General features: G+C 40.4%; 1 protein-coding gene across 1 annotated transcript in view; it reads left to right on the top strand.

Annotated features, from left to right (window-relative positions):
* Positions 1 to 8,399: 8,399 nt before the first annotated feature.
* The window catches only part of PLPPR5 (phospholipid phosphatase related 5), a 123,118-nt gene continuing 115,718 nt past the window's right edge, over positions 8,400 to 15,799 (top strand). The window contains exon 1 of the mRNA XM_042997978.1: positions 8,400 to 8,636. Within this exon, the coding sequence (XP_042853912.1) occupies positions 8,400 to 8,636 (237 nt within the window). The remainder of the gene's footprint in view (positions 8,637 to 15,799) is intronic.

The following is a 15,799-nucleotide window of genomic DNA, read 5'->3' as shown; positions in this document are numbered from 1 at the left end:
TTGGGAATGAATTTTTTAACATGATACTTCAGGCACAAACAACAAAATCAAAAATAAACAAACAAGACTACATCAAACTAAAAAGCTTCTTCACAGCAAAAGAAACCACCAACAAAGTGAGAAGACAACCTACGGAATTGGAAAAAAAGTATTTGTAAACCATATATCTGATAAGGCATTAATATTTAAAATATGCAAAGAACTCAAAAAGCCAAATAATCCAATTAAAAATGGGCAAAGTACCTCAACAGACATTTCTCCAAAGAAGAAGGCTAACAGGTACATGAAAAAAATGTTCGACATCACAAGTCATTAGGTAAATGCAGATTAAAACCACAATGAGCTATGACCTCATGCCTATTAGAATGGCCATCAACGAAAAGACTAGAGATAACAAATGCTAGTTTGTGGATGTAAAGAAAATGCAATCCTTGTGCACTGTTGGTGGGATTACAAATTGGTGCAGCCACTGTGGAAACTAGTAAGGAGGGTCCTCAAAAATGTAAAAGTCGAACAACCATATGATCCAGCGATTCCACTTCTGAGATTATATCCAAAGGAAATGAAAAACCTAGCTTGAAAAGATATTGTACCCCCATGTTCATAGCAGCATTATTACAATAGCCAAGACACGGAAACAACCTCAGTAGCCACTGATGAATGAATATTCATCATAATAGAATATTATTCAGCCATAAAAAAAAAATGGATGGACCTTGAAGACATTATGCTAAACAAAATAAATCAGAGAAAGACAAATACTGTATGATTTCACTTACATGTGGAATCTAAGAGCAAGCAAACAAACAAAAACAACAACAAAAAAACAAGCTCATAGAGGAAGAGATCAGACTTCTGGTTACCAGGGGTGGAGGGTGTGGGGACAGGGAATTGAAGAAGGCGGTTGAAAGGCATGAACTAGTTAGAAGACAAATAAGTACTGGGAACGAAACGCACAACTGCATGATACGTAGGAAAATTAGGAGAGTAAATCTCAAGAGTTCTCATCACAAGGAGAAAATTTTTTCTTCTTTCTTTTCTTTTCATTGTATATGAGAAGATGGATATTAACTCAATCTATTGTGGTATCACTTCACAATATACATAAATCAAACCACAATGCTGTATACCTTAAACGGTGATGTACATCAATTACTTCTCAGTGAAACTGGAAAAAAGAGTTCCTCCAAAAAATGTGAAGGGTTTCTATTAATAAAAGCAGTAGTTCCCCCAAGATACCCTATTTTATGAGAATTTTATGAAGTTAATTAAGATTTTACTATTCATGTTCTTCTATTTTTATTAGAGATCCACATGAGCCAGAAGAATATTAAAGGAAGCCATCAGTGAGTGGAAAACAAACTAAAATATTTTATTCTTACCCATTACATTAAATTGAAGACATCATTACATTTGAAGCATTGGTTATAATAAGGATAAGGTTGATGTAATAAAATATGATTAATCAAGGCCTGATTTAATAACAAAAAGTGATAATCAGAAAAGTACACATAACAACATGCACAGTGATAGGTTTCTCTTCCAAAAACTTCCCCCAACTTTCTTTCAAGGTGTTACAACATATAATACTTATATTTTAGAGGTAATGCTTTCTGCTACTTACTATCTTCCATTGCAGCAATTAAGATCTTATAAAAAAGTTCTTTGTCTTTCTTTTCTTTTCTTTCCTTGATCAAAACTTTATTTTACTAGCTTATTTTGTAAACCCATAAGGTGAAAACAATCCAGTAATTTAATAATCTATCCAACCAAGTATGACTAAATTTATACCAGAAATTCATTAAGCCAGAAGTTTTCGTGCCCTCACTAAAATAGCATTCTAAAAATTGTCTGATTCTAAATTAATAATTGATTATGGTCCATATATGAATGTAAGGAACCATTTTTGTTTCACCGTATCCTTGTTTCAATCATTATCCAGTACACTGAAGGACAACTAAACAAATGCTTATTACCATTCACAATCTGTACCTTTGACAAAGGACCTGCAGCTGTCACCAGCATAGTTTGCCCCACATTTTCCATAACACCTCTAAAGAAACTCCAGTGTTAGCACAATTTGTGATTTCATTTAGGACAGTCCTCATTTATCACAGCACAAGTAAGGACTTTCAGGTGTCTTCAAGTAACATGATGTTACATAGACAGTTCAGCAAAATCTTACACAGCAAAATCTTATGCAATGAAAGTTTTGCTGATCCAGCAGTGGCAGGATTAATTATACCAGAAGAGTAATAATAACTATAATGATCATTTATTGTCATGAATGGCCCAGACTCTGTGCTACAACTTGGTGAAGTAGGCAGCATTATCCTCATTTTAGGGTATTACAGAAACTAAGAAACTAAAATGACTTCACCAAGGTCCCATAATTATGAATCTACAGAACAAAGATATGAGCTCGGTTCTGTTGAGTCCTCAGTTCTTGGGCTTGCTCACCCATCACTTCACTGACATACGCCTATGTCCTTATCCTTAATAATTGTTTAAAGTTATTCTCAGGGAACTTGAATATTTTGAAACTTCCCCCAATGTCATGGACCTATGGATTTATATTTAATCAAGCAATGTGAGTTTTTTTTTAAATGATGGAAACATATGGTAAATAATCCAGTATTCACCTGTGTGGAAACAGAACAGATAGCAAATAATCAGTTTTTTAAAAAAAAAATTTTTTTAACGTTTATTTATTTTTGAGACAGAGAGAGACAGAGCATGAACGGGGGAGGGGCAGAGAGAGAGGGAGACACAGAATCGGAAACAGGCTCCAGGCTCTGAGCCATCAGCCCAGAGCCTGACGCGGGGCTCGAACTCACGGACCGCGAGATCGTGACCTGAGCCGAAGTCGGACGCTTAACCGACTGAGCCACCCAGGTGCCCCAAATAATCAGAGTTTTTTGAGTTGGAACTCAGTACTGGGGAGAAAATTCAGCTCTCACTTAGATTAGGCATTTTCTCCTCCTAATTTATGATATACTTTCTAATGCAGAGTAGCCCAATGCTTTGATATTTTCAAAGCATTTTATTAATATAAGCCTTTCAATGTCTTTGTAAAGATTCATTAACCCAATTTTACAAATGAGCAAACTGAGATTCAGATATGCTGACTGCCACGGCCACATAGTATTATCATCATGTTCCAATTAACTCTTCCTAACTCAGTAACTTTTTTATTTTAATATAGGAGTGTTCAGTTGGTAACATATTAAATTTTTCTATTCTTTCCCAGCCTTAATGTCTCATAGATGTTAACTCTTTAATTTAGTCCATCAATTTCATGCCATTGATTTCAGTGATATATAACTACACTTAATATGTGCTCCAATAAAATATGTACTTGGTTTGTGATAACTGTTTTTAAAGTGAAAACTTAAAATAATACTGGAAATGTAGAATAATAGGATCAGCCGTGATGTAGTCACAGAGTAAGGCACTTTAAAGATACCTCAGGGGTCTAACTGAAGATAAATACTTCTTGACCAGGTCAGAAGTTTCTGGCCTTTGAGATAAACATCCCATTACAGTTGGAACCTCAAAGACAGACATACAAATTACTACACTAGCTTGTTTTTCCTTCTGTTTTCTTGAGAAAGCAGCTACCTCCTACAGCAAGCACTGACGATTATTCTGTGAGGAAGCAGTGCACTATAATGTCAATAATAAGAGGTCAAGGTGTAATCCCAAATGTCCTTAGCTTTCTTTAGTTTGCCTTTGAGGATGCTGTATCTTTGAATTTATATGAACACATTTAAGCACATTTCTTGAGTTAACCAGTCTTACATCTCCATCGTATCTCTTATTCAAGTTTCTGGGATGTTCTCTGTATTGAATTGAGAGTTAGTAAACTCATGTATTTGCTCCTTCTCTGGATCCAGTTCAATAAAGATCTGTCAAGATATTGCCTTTTGTAGTTTAATAACTATTAGAATGAATTGCCAGATGCCTTTACTTATTCTGAAAGCAATTACCTGGCCTATTTAAAAAAACCACTTTCCAAATCTATTCCCATTAGACTTTCCACCAATCTATATGTTAATATTTAAAGTTCCTCATTAGTACAAAGTCATCTAACTTTTCATGCTCATGAATCTCCTCCAACATCTCCAGCTCAAGTTTAGCATTATGCACATTCTTGTTGTTATTGTCACTGATTTTGTCATTGTTGTTGTCAAAAGGAGGACTTTGTTCTTTTGGAGAGGGTGCCCTAGTCTGTCTTATGTAAAGTCTTCTGAATCCTTCATACCTCACCATCTCAGCTATGCATTGACAGTAATGTTATTTATTTATTTTTTTTCTATTTTTGCACCATGGAATGAGAAAAGTTCAGGAAAATGCCTCGGCTTACCTCTGAGTTACTTGAAACACATGGAAACCCAATGTTTAATATTCTGTATCTTCATTTGTCCTTGGAAATGCTCAGTCATCTTTGACAAAATCATTCTGTCTATGAACTAATGAGGGACAGACCCTTGGATGTTAGTGGAAAATCTCAGTCTGCCTCTCTTGATAGTCACAGATTTATTGTACAGAACCCAACTGGTAATAATTTTGAGGACCTAGGTACATTTCCAGTTCCCTTCCAGCAAGCCCCTTAGATTTTCAAAGTAGAAGAAGAATATGTTCATTTATCTAGCTATCCAAAAATAGTCAATGCATGGCTTCCCAAAGACCATTCATTCAGTTGGTCTTTACACTGCTACCAGCATAAAAGTCCACCCCCAATTTTTGTGCATTTGTCTTCTGCCTGTGGACGAAAAGTTATAAACCATATAGACAAGGACTACATCTTCCTGCTGGTCTAGCACCTTACTAGTTCTTATTAGAACATTAGTATTGAGGTGGAAAGATGAGAGATACTGCAAATGATAAATGACTCCCACAAGATTTGTCTCCGTATTTATCATGGTTCATGTTTTATGGGTGAAGAAACACAGTAAGATCGTAGTGGTTGTTAAGACATGCAAATAAATATAATGAGTCACTGGAAGTTGGAAAATAAAAGTTATAAATACCACAGTTTTTACTAGATTATCCTCCTTGGTAGGGGCTGAGATGGGGAGAATTTGCAGGACAGTACAATGTTTCAAGAAAGACTGACTGCTATAATATATTTGAAAACACAATGATGTGCTTAAGAATTAAGTTAAACTAAGAATTTAGGCAAGGATTCCAAAGGATTAAATATGAGCAGTGCTGTTGTTAATCTAGAAACAGTTAAAGGTAGGTTACGTGGTAGGATTCCCAAGGATTCTTTGAAGTTGAAAAGATATATTTTGGAAAAGAATTAGGTTAAATAATTTATAAGAAAATAAAGTGAAGAATCATACTAAACAAGTATCTTCTTTTGGCTGGGTACTTTATGTATTCTCACTTAATTGTCAAAATAAATAAGAAAGACTAGTTCACTTTGTCCTCGAAAAAGCTCAGACTCAGGAAAGTAAAGTAACCAGCCCAAGGGTACACAGCTCACGCTCTTTCATCCACCTCACATCATTTCTATGAATAACCAATCTGCTCAAATATTCATGGAAGTTGAATTTAATGTTGGTATCTTTATAAAGTGAGTTAAGATTCAGTATTAACTCTGATTTTCAGCATTGGATCATTAGTCAACCATAAATCAATCAATAACGCTATTTGACTATGTCTAATGTGGACAAATGATGGAGATATTGAAGATTCTGAAGGAAAATAATATCTTACTCCTGAGATGGATGGCATCTCTTTCAGATGTGCATAAATCTATGGAAAAATATATACACCTACAGAATTATGGATACACCCAGAATCATTTTGTAAGCCAAAAATCAGAAGGAAGTGACTGGTGATAAATGTTGGAGTGACCCGAGTTAAAGTAGTCCAGATATGTTTATGTCTAGGAATCAAATTTTATAAATTTAAACGTGATATAGGTGCTCACTATGTGCCAGACATAAGTGACCATCATTAATCCTCATACCAACCTTGTAAAGTAGGTACTAATACTATCTCGGTTTTACCAGTGGCAAAACTAAAGCAGAAAAAAAGAGTCCAGCATCTTGGTCAGGTTTCCAGAGCTGCTAAGCGGCAGAGCTGGGATTTAAACTGAGGCAGTGCCAAAGTTGCTGCTCTTACATTCACCTTATACCTTCGATGTCAGTATGCCATGTAAGTAAGCAGTCTATATTTATCTTAGGACATAAAGATTAGGATTCCCTAACCCTTGCTATAAATCTTACATGTGAACATACTTCACCATTGTTCTTAGAGGAACACATTCATTAATTTATTCAACATATTTACTGAATACCTACAATGTGGCACACACTGCTCATGTGGGGGGACAGAACAGTGAACAGGACACACAAGGGCCCTGCTTTGTTACACTCACAGTACCAGGCACTCAATACATGTTAACAGTGTAATACAATGCATTTCAATTTCAAAAATAATGTATGTTTTCATTGGCTTGGATAAATTACCTACATCACTTTCCTTAATCCAAGTTACCCTTAAAATCTACCTTTAAAAATTAGTACCATGTTCCCAAAATTTCTATTAAGTAGAAAGGTTTGGGGGATTCCTACTTAGAATCAGAGGACTAGTTAAAACACTCCTACAGTCTTAAAATGATTCTCTGAATGGGTCATTAAATCATGTACCTTTGTAGTAGTTATATTTTCATAATAAGGTATGCCACTCTTGTCCACTTAAGGAACCATTCCCTCCCCCTGCTCCAAACTGCTTATTATACATGTTGTTCAGTGTCTTTTATCCAGTAAGTAGCTATTAAAGGATGTTTAATAACATATGGAGAATAAGGTATCCTACATTAAAGAAATTCACACTGCCATTACTTCCCCAAAATACCAATCATTTGCCAAATTTAAATGGCCTTAGTAGACTACCAATGTTGCTTTTTCCTATTACAAAGACCCACCTCTAAAAATCATCAAGTACAACCCATTAAAATGAATGAATATTCTAGAAACCTGCTAAAGTAATCTACATTTTAATGAGACGGGAAGGGCTCTAGGAATATTTCCATTCCCTTGTCTCTTACATATGTTTCCTTACCTGCCCTCTAGAGTGGAGGATGTGAGCAGTGTCAGGCTCCGCTAAGATCCTCCCCCACCTCCACCCCCACCCCCAAGTTTGCTGCCTAAGCTTGCACGCAGGGACCCACATGGCATCACGGAATGGGCTCTTTACATATATGCAGTGCCAAAGCTACTTACAGAGCTATGCACACGCGTGTATGCCCATGTATGGGTGTGCTTCGTACGCCTGTGATGGGACCCGCGTTGGTCTCCCTCTCCTTTCCACCTGACCGGTGGGGAATCCCAGCAATTCCCCGGAACTCAGGGAATAGTGAGATGAGGTAAATAGCTCTTTTCCCTTCCCTGGTGGCAGGCACCGCTGGGTGCCAGGAATCTGCAATGCCTCTTCTCACAAGCAGCTAATAAAAGGAGACTGGGAAGATGAGCAAGTGGAGAATACATGAACGATGAAAGGGCCGTTGTACGAAAGATGATGGTTCAGGAGCTACCGAACTATGATTGTGTTTCTACATTACAAAGCCCTAGGAAGCTAGAGGGGAGGCAGAGAAACTCCGAATCTAAAATACTCTGGGATCATTTTTCTAATTGTGCCTAGAAACCACCGCTTGGCGTGTGTCCTGCGCGGGGTTAAAGAATCCAAGCGAGCGCCGGCTGAAACTCGCCGCGCGGCATCCGGCACTTTGAGCTTCGGTGGGGTTTGCGCTCCGAAGACGCGTCCACGCACCATTTTCCCAGGCGTTGTGCGGGTTTCTTAAACAGCCCAGCTGCTGCCTCAGAAAGGAGTTTCTAGAAGCTCCTTCTCTACTGCCTCCCCTCCCCCATCTTTTTTTTTTTTTTTTTTTTTTTTTTTTGGTTTTTACCCCCGCGAGGAGCTTCTCCGGCTCCACTGCGTCCGCCCTCCAAGGGGTACAGGTGCCGCTGTCCCGACTTCTGCCGCTGCGTCCACCGACGCCGCCTCCTCCGGGCGGGCCTGGGGGCTTCACCCGGCGCTGCTGCATCGCGAACAGTCTCTCGCTGGGCGCTGCGGCCGCTGCCCGGCGCCCGGGACTCCCCGCCCTCCCGCGCGACCCCGCGCCCGGGCGGGCGGCGCTTGCGGCGGGCGGGGGGCGGGGAGGGGAGAGGGGGCTCGTCTGGGGGTAGCCGCCTCCTCTGCAGCCTGCTGGCGCCTCGAAACCCGGACCTGCCTCCGCCTCTTCCTCCAGCGACTCCATCCCTCCTCCCGCGCCTCGTCCTCCCGCCGCCCCCGCCGCCGCGCCCCCGGTGGCTGCCTCGGCGGACCCGGGAGGGGGCCCGCCGCGTCCGCCGCCCGCTCGGCTCGGCCCGGCCCGGGAGGCGTGCATGCCCCTGCTGCCCGCGGCGCTCACCAGCAGCATGCTCTATTTCCAGATGGTGATCATGGCAGGGACGGTGATGCTGGCGTACTACTTCGAGTACACCGACACGTTCACCGTGAACGTGCAGGGCTTCTTCTGCCACGACAGCGCCTACCGCAAGCCCTACCCGGGCCCGGAGGACAGCAGCGCCGTGCCCCCCGTGCTCCTCTACTCGCTGGCCGCCGGGGTCCCAGTGCTCGTGGTAAGCCCTGGGGGGCCCGCCCTCGCGTCGGACTCCCTTCTGTCGCCCCTCACCTTCGGGGTGGAGGCCCCGCTGAGGGTCGGGGCGCGGCAGCTTTGCCTTCTAAGTTCCTCCAAGTTGTGGGCAGCCCCTTCCCCAGAGGACATTCTTCTAGGGCGCGTCAGGGGTGGGTGCGAAGGAATCCCGCACCTCTCCCCACATGCCACCCCCGCACCCCCTGCTGCGGCTGCAGTATTGGGTGGCGGGGAGGAGGATGAGAGGGAAGGGGGCCGTGGGAGGTGATGGGTGGGGGGGTCGAGGCTGGGGAGGAGGTGAGCCCTCGGGTTGAATTTCTACTTCCTCCACTCAGTGGCCTTGCTCCGCTGGCCGCCTGCTCTGAGATTGCCTCTGGAAGATGAGCAGCGGCGGGCCGGCGAGGAGGAGAGGGCATCAGTTGCTGGGGTGTGGAGGGGACTCCTGCTTCCTGAGTCTGGGCGCGTATTCCCGTTTTACCACCGCCTTCCCTTTCACATGAAAGTGCCAGTGGGACTAAGCTGACCAGGGAACAAATAGCTAAAAAAGAAGGTTGAAAACTGCTAAGTGGAAGGGTCCAGCAGCAGTGCTTGCTGAAAAGCAGGAGCTGTGTCCAAATTACAAGATTCATTTAAAGGCTGCTCCAGTCTAGTCTCTGGGCATCTTAAGTCCTTATCTCTGATAGCTTTGCTTAGAATGCCTTGGAGGTTTTGGGACTCTGTGTGTGTGTGTGTGTGTGTGTGTGTGTGTGTGTGTGTGTATAAGGACATACACGCATATACACACACACGTATAATTATTAGAAGGATTATCACATAATAATTTACATATGTGAATATGGTGCAAAGTTATTGGTAGAACTGGTGGTGTTTCTTAAAGAAAACATTATGGTTCCTCTGTTACTGTCAAAGTATTGGAGGTTTCCTTCCAGTGGTACCGCTTCTCTCTCTCTCTCTCTCTCTTTCAACTCTCGATAGATAGCAAACAGGAAATTGGAAAATGAAGAGGACAGGGAAAAGGAAGTTTTATTTTAGTGGCTGAATGTGTACATTTTAACAATGAATCTTGAGTACATCGATGACATATCCTGGGTTTGGATATTCATGTTTGCTTTGATTTTAGGGGAAATGATTTAATATTTTTCCAAATAATGGGAGGTTCCTAACACACATAATGGAATCCCACCAAGTAACTTCTTGATAACTTCAAAGTAACTTCGTTTATCACAGGTACCATGATAGTTGATTTGCACCAGAAAGCGTTTTGTTTTGTTTTAGTGTTGTAATTTTCTAGAAATCCACCTTCATGTTTGTGTTCTCTTCCATTTGAAAAACTGAAAAAAGAAAGAAAATATAGTCGTTGGAGGGATTCTTTCTGCTTTCTGCATTTGTTGGGTTTTCAGGCACATGTTTTCTGGGTGACTAAATAGCTCAGGGTTTTTTGTTTTTGTTTCTGTTTTTTTTTAAGAAAAAAGCCTGTCACTTTTAGGTCACTTGTTTGGTTGCAACCATAATCAATAATGTCTGTAACGCTTCCCTTGGTAATTACTGTTCTGTGTCTTATTTAAATGAGATAGCACTCTTCAGATCCTGACCACCCATCCTTGGTGGCAAGTGTCAGTTAGAGACAAGAACATATTGGCCCAAAGATGTTGATTATTTCCTACTAGGAGGAGAAAGGGAATTAGTCATTACTGAGTGCCTACTTTGTGCTGGGCACTGAAGAGTCATAATAGCATTTAGTCCTCAGTGCATTCCTCTCCAAATAACATTTGAGGACGCTGAGGATCAGATAATAAAATGGAAGGAGCTGAAAATAAAAATGAGAGGTGTGGTGTTTTTATGCCCATGGGACTGGCACCAAATGCCATGGTACTTCTACTGCTTCCAGAGAGCATGTTCTCAGAAAGAGGATGAGAGGGCTGATGCGGCAGGCATGGAGAATAAAAATTGAGAGGTTTTAAAAGGGAGGCTCTCACTTGATTCCCATCATATTTTGACGTTCAGTCCTTTAGTTGCAAGAGAAAGAATTTGGGGGGGTCAGTCTGAAGGGAAGGAAGTGTTGGCATTTAGAGGCTACCTTTGCTGCTGGCCCTTGTTTTCCCTTCTGCTTTTCCAAACAGTACGTTCTCATAGTAATGGCAGTCCTGCCTTTCCATTCCTCTTGAGAATACTGGCTTGGCATAGTCACTCTATGTGAAAGTGATGTTATCAATAATAATACTAGTAATGCCCATGATTTGTCGTGTTATATACCTTATACCCATTTAATATTTGCATTATCTATGAAAGCAATTATTATTCTTGTCACCTAACATTTGCAAAAACTGAGGCTTAGAAAGGTAAACTAATTGCCCAAGGACCAGGGCTAAAAATGTCATACTCAGAATTGTAACCCTACTTTGTTGAACTCCCCAGCTGGAGTCTTTTCTATTATAATATACAAATTCAGCTTACTCTTAAGTCATGCTTCTGAATAAATGCCTCAAACAGTCTCTGTCCCCATCTCTTACATTTCTTGGACTGTAGTGATGAAGCTTCTTCATATTGTATATTTTTTTACCCTTCAAACATCATTTTTAATTCTTTAGATTAATTTGAAAAGTAGCTCTCCTCACTACCACAGTCAGTGGCTTTGTTTCACACTTGCTAAATTCATTTATCTAAAAATCAAAAGCAATATGTATTTTCAGTTTTATCATTTTTATGTAGTATTGTTTTGGGGCCCAGGTTAGGAATCTAACAAATTTGGATTCAGATTCAAAGTACTTCCTGCTGCTGTGTTAACTGTTGGGAACCCTACTTGCTGTGTAACCTTGAACAACTTTGTTTAATCTTGTTAAGCCTCAACTTCCTAAGTCTCAGGATTGTGCATATTAAATTAGATGTAATACATGAATGTCATCCTCTGGCCCATAGTGGATACTTCATAAGAGATAAGAGATCAGTAAATCATCGGCATTATTAATGAAGTGATAATTCAGTAAATGTTTATTGAATTCCTGTGTTTCAAGACAGAGTAGAGGTTATAACGAGAACTTCAAAAATAAACCAAACTCCTAAGGAGTTTACAGCCTAATTTGGGAAATCAAGTAAATATGCCAAGGTCATAGTATAAATCACCATAATAGAAGTGTGTACACACACACACACACACACACACACACGTACACATGCCACAAAGACTTCCGGTGGTTCAGAAGAAAATAAGATCATTTTTATTTGGAGGGGTGAGGAAAGGCTTCATGAAGAAAGTGGTGGCATTTGAGATGTGACTTGAAGAAGAGTCTGGAGTGGAGTTTGAGTTGGGAAATCACAGAAGCAGCTACCTGGACAGCCACTTGGTAGCAGAAAATGCAGGCTGTACTCTTGAAGCAGCAGTTGGTTTGTCTTGTTTCTCAGAGTGTTGTGTGGGGAACACAGAGGTTATATGGCTGAAGAGGAAGACTAGGGTCTCATTAGTGAGTCCTGGAATGGCAGGCTGAAAGTTTTTCTCAATCTGTTGGGAATGGACTAGGGACATTGTCTGATGGGTGGTGTTTTAAGACATTTTGGGGACAGTCAAAACGCCAAAAAAGAATTTTGAACTCTTATCTACAAGCCCATTTTGTGTTGTGAGATATTAGTTTAATTGTGTTTTCAGAAAATGCCTATAATTTGGGCTCATTTACAAAGACATATTGTATAAGCTCTTTGAAAATGTCCTGTTCAGTTTGATCTGTGTAGCATTTGCGAAAGCACCACATATGGAATTTATAGATACAAATTTAATTAGTGATCTTTGATTTTTTTCATTGATTGAAAGAACTGGTGATGACAGTGGTTTCTGCTCCCCAAATTTGGATACAGTGGCCATGAGCAGCTATTTATTGCTCCTTAGATCATTAAGCAACACGGGTGATTTGAAGGAGACCAAAGCTAGAGCGTTCTTCATAGAGCCAGAACCAAGGCAGAGAAAATCCAGCAGGGAGCAGGGTGGGTTTGAGGGTTAGGGAGCATCTCTAATTCCTATATCTGCATTCTCAGGAAACTCCCTTTGGACTCTGAGGTTCCGAGGGATATAGCTACTGCTGCTATCCCAAGGGTATTGCATCACTAAATGTAGCCGAGATACATGATGACAGAAAGGCATTCTGTATCCAGGGCTCCATCTTGTTAGATCAGAGTGCCTAAAACTTTCCCATAGACCTCTTCTCCTGTGAACCTTACCTTGAGTGCTCGCTCCTATTTCTACTGCTAGAACTCATGCCTGTGGCCTGGTGCAGGAGCAGCATGGATATGGATGTCAGACAAGTCTAGATTCTTATCTGCATTTCTCTCACTTACTATATGTGTGACCTTGGGCAAAATTTTCTTATTCATAAACTGGAGATAAAAATGCCTACCTCTTGGAAGGCAGTGCATGTAAAGGTTAAGATCACAGACTCTGGAGTCAGACTGTTTGGGTTTGAAGCCCAGATCTGCCACTTTCCTGCTGTGTGAAGCTGAGCCAGTCTTTCTAGGCTTCAGTTTCTTCCACTGTAAAATGGAGATAATATGAGCATTGGCCTCATAGGATTATTAAGAGTATGAAATGGGTTAACATATATGTCAGAGTAGTGCCCAGCTAAATACGTGTCACCTACCATTAGTCCTCTCCAGGTTGTGATGATTAATCAAGATAATCTAAGGCACCTAGCAAAATACATTTGTTAGTGGATTCCAGGGCTGATGAAATATTAGATGTGGACAGAGGCCACCTAGCTCAGTCCACTCACCCACAAAAATTGGGGTGTCTGAATAGCAAGAATAGCAAAAATCAGAACTCTGTTATTGACCTCAAGTAATGATTCCTACCTTTGATGACTCCTCTATTTTTTCAAGTAAGCTGACACTAGCTAATATTTCCTCTGCACCAGAAACTGTGCTAGATACGTTTAATGCTCACTATTGTAGTACTTTCTTTAAACATAAGTACTGTCATTAAATCCACTTAAAAATGAGAAATAGGATCTTTAGTGGGATTATGTATCAGGCCTGTGTTAAGTTATTTAAATCCATTCATTAATTTTTACCTTCAGCTTATGAAGGATAGTGAAAAGGTTGGAGTGCCAACCAGGAGTCCCATGGTGACAGTGCCAGAATCATGGAAGCCCGTGCCTCTAGTTCTTTACCTTAACACGTTAAACAAATCGTTAAAGATTTTTGAGTCATAGTGATTCAATACTAGAAGAGTCAACATTTTCTCAAGTCATTTATCCTCAATTTCAGCTTTTCTGGTTTGATCAGAAGCTTTGTGTTCCAGTGTAGATAATGGTTTCAGTGTGTGGTGTAGGAGATTGTTTTGTTTCCTGTGAAGCTTGAAATGTTGTGGAGAGGTGGGTGGTGGCAGAAGGGATTCAGAGATATTTCTGTTATTCTGATCTGAAGCCATCTTTCTTATCTGTGTAGCATGCACTGACACAGTGCTGCAGGCATCTGCATTTAGGTGAAACCACCCTCCAGTTCTAGACCTGGCGTATGGAGGGCTGAGGCGGCCTTATTTTTGAGGAATGTTTTTTTAAAATGGGACCTACCACTAGATTTGGGGTGCAGTGAACACAGTGAAATTGTGTATAAATACTATGTATACACATATGCACATTGTATGCAAACACACACACACGTTTTCCTAGTAAGAGGCTCCATAGCTTTATCAGATTATCAGAGATATCCAAGATTCCCTGAAAGGTGGATCCACACTTTGAGGGTTTATGAATCTGGTTAAACTCCTCCTTATGTCTCTTAGGACCTTGCTTCACTTAGATATTCTCATTCATATTCATTCATTCATATTTTCCCTCCCTCCCTGTATCCTTTTGTCTCCCTTTTTCCACAGATCTCCTCCACTTTGCATACCGTTGAAGAGATGGTGATGCTGAGGGAAAGGCTGAAGCTGGTCTGAAAACCAGCTAGTTTTCCTCTGCTTCTCCTTCTCCTCTCCCCCTTTTCCTTCTGCCTCTCCTCCTCCCCATCCCTGTCTCCCTTTTTCTCTTCCTGTCTTCTTTGCCCCCGCCAATGCCTATCACTTGGTAATCCTGTGGTTTTTCTGAGCCAGTTACCTTATCTGAAAAATGTTGACTCTTTTCTTCCTACGAGCTGTTGTGAGTATCAAATAGGTGAGAATACACTTTGGAGACAATATGAGGAAAACATAATGTGAGTGGATTACATGAGTTACATACCCAGTTTGTCACTGGAGATGATTACAAAACAAATATTTCCAGGGAGCAATATGGATACCATCTATTAAGTTGGCATTGTATCATATTAATTTTTAAACTTGCATCATCCCAAAAAGACATTATTTAGAAAAGTTTTAAATGGTGATAACGCACCTACTATGTACTATGTATGCTCTTGCTTGAACTTGTATAATGAGTAAGGCATATTACTGACCTTCAAGAGTTCAGATATTATGCGTGAAGTTACAGCTTCAAGCCTTCGTTTTCTTGTCTGTGAAATTGAAGTAATGATACTTAACATGATACCTTATAAGAATTAAATATAAGCATTCAATAACTGATAGCTGCTCTTTTAGCATAAATGCTAATAGTATTTATTGATAGTGCACAGCAAAATGACATCATAATCATTTCTTTTGAATGAATGAGATAAACCATTTACTTTTCACTTTAACCCTTTCATAAAGTATATGCATTAACACATCTAGGGAGCTTAGGCAATTTACTCCAGCTGGTAAATGACACATCCAGGATCTGAATCTATTACTTTAAGTCCAGTGCTCTGCTGACTACATGCAGTTTTCCACTAATTTGATTCACAACATAAAATGGCGGCATTCCCAGAAGGCAGGGGTGAGTTAAAACATATAGATTATATATCAATGTGCTGTTTACAGTATCAATATGTTTGTTAATGTACAACCAGATATGAAAAGGGGATGTTCAAAAACATGTTCAAAGACAAAACTTCACTGGCTTTTAGAATCAATGGAGTGACCAGTAGAACAGCTCAACATTCCCATTCATGCAAGAGACAAGTTCTGATCTCAGAGATCTTAACCTATAGTTAGGAGGATCCTTTTAACAGACTTTGGAAAATCATAAAGAATATCCTTTAGATGGAAGATATTTTAAACTATGTGAAACGGAGTTATATTTCCAGTACTAT

The sequence above is a fragment of the Panthera tigris genome, chromosome C1, assembly GCF_018350195.1.
Source record: "Panthera tigris isolate Pti1 chromosome C1, P.tigris_Pti1_mat1.1, whole genome shotgun sequence".
Lineage (NCBI taxonomy): Eukaryota > Metazoa > Chordata > Mammalia > Carnivora > Felidae > Panthera > Panthera tigris.
Note: the sequence above shows the minus strand (reverse complement) of the source record. Positions and strands in the feature narration are given on the sequence as shown.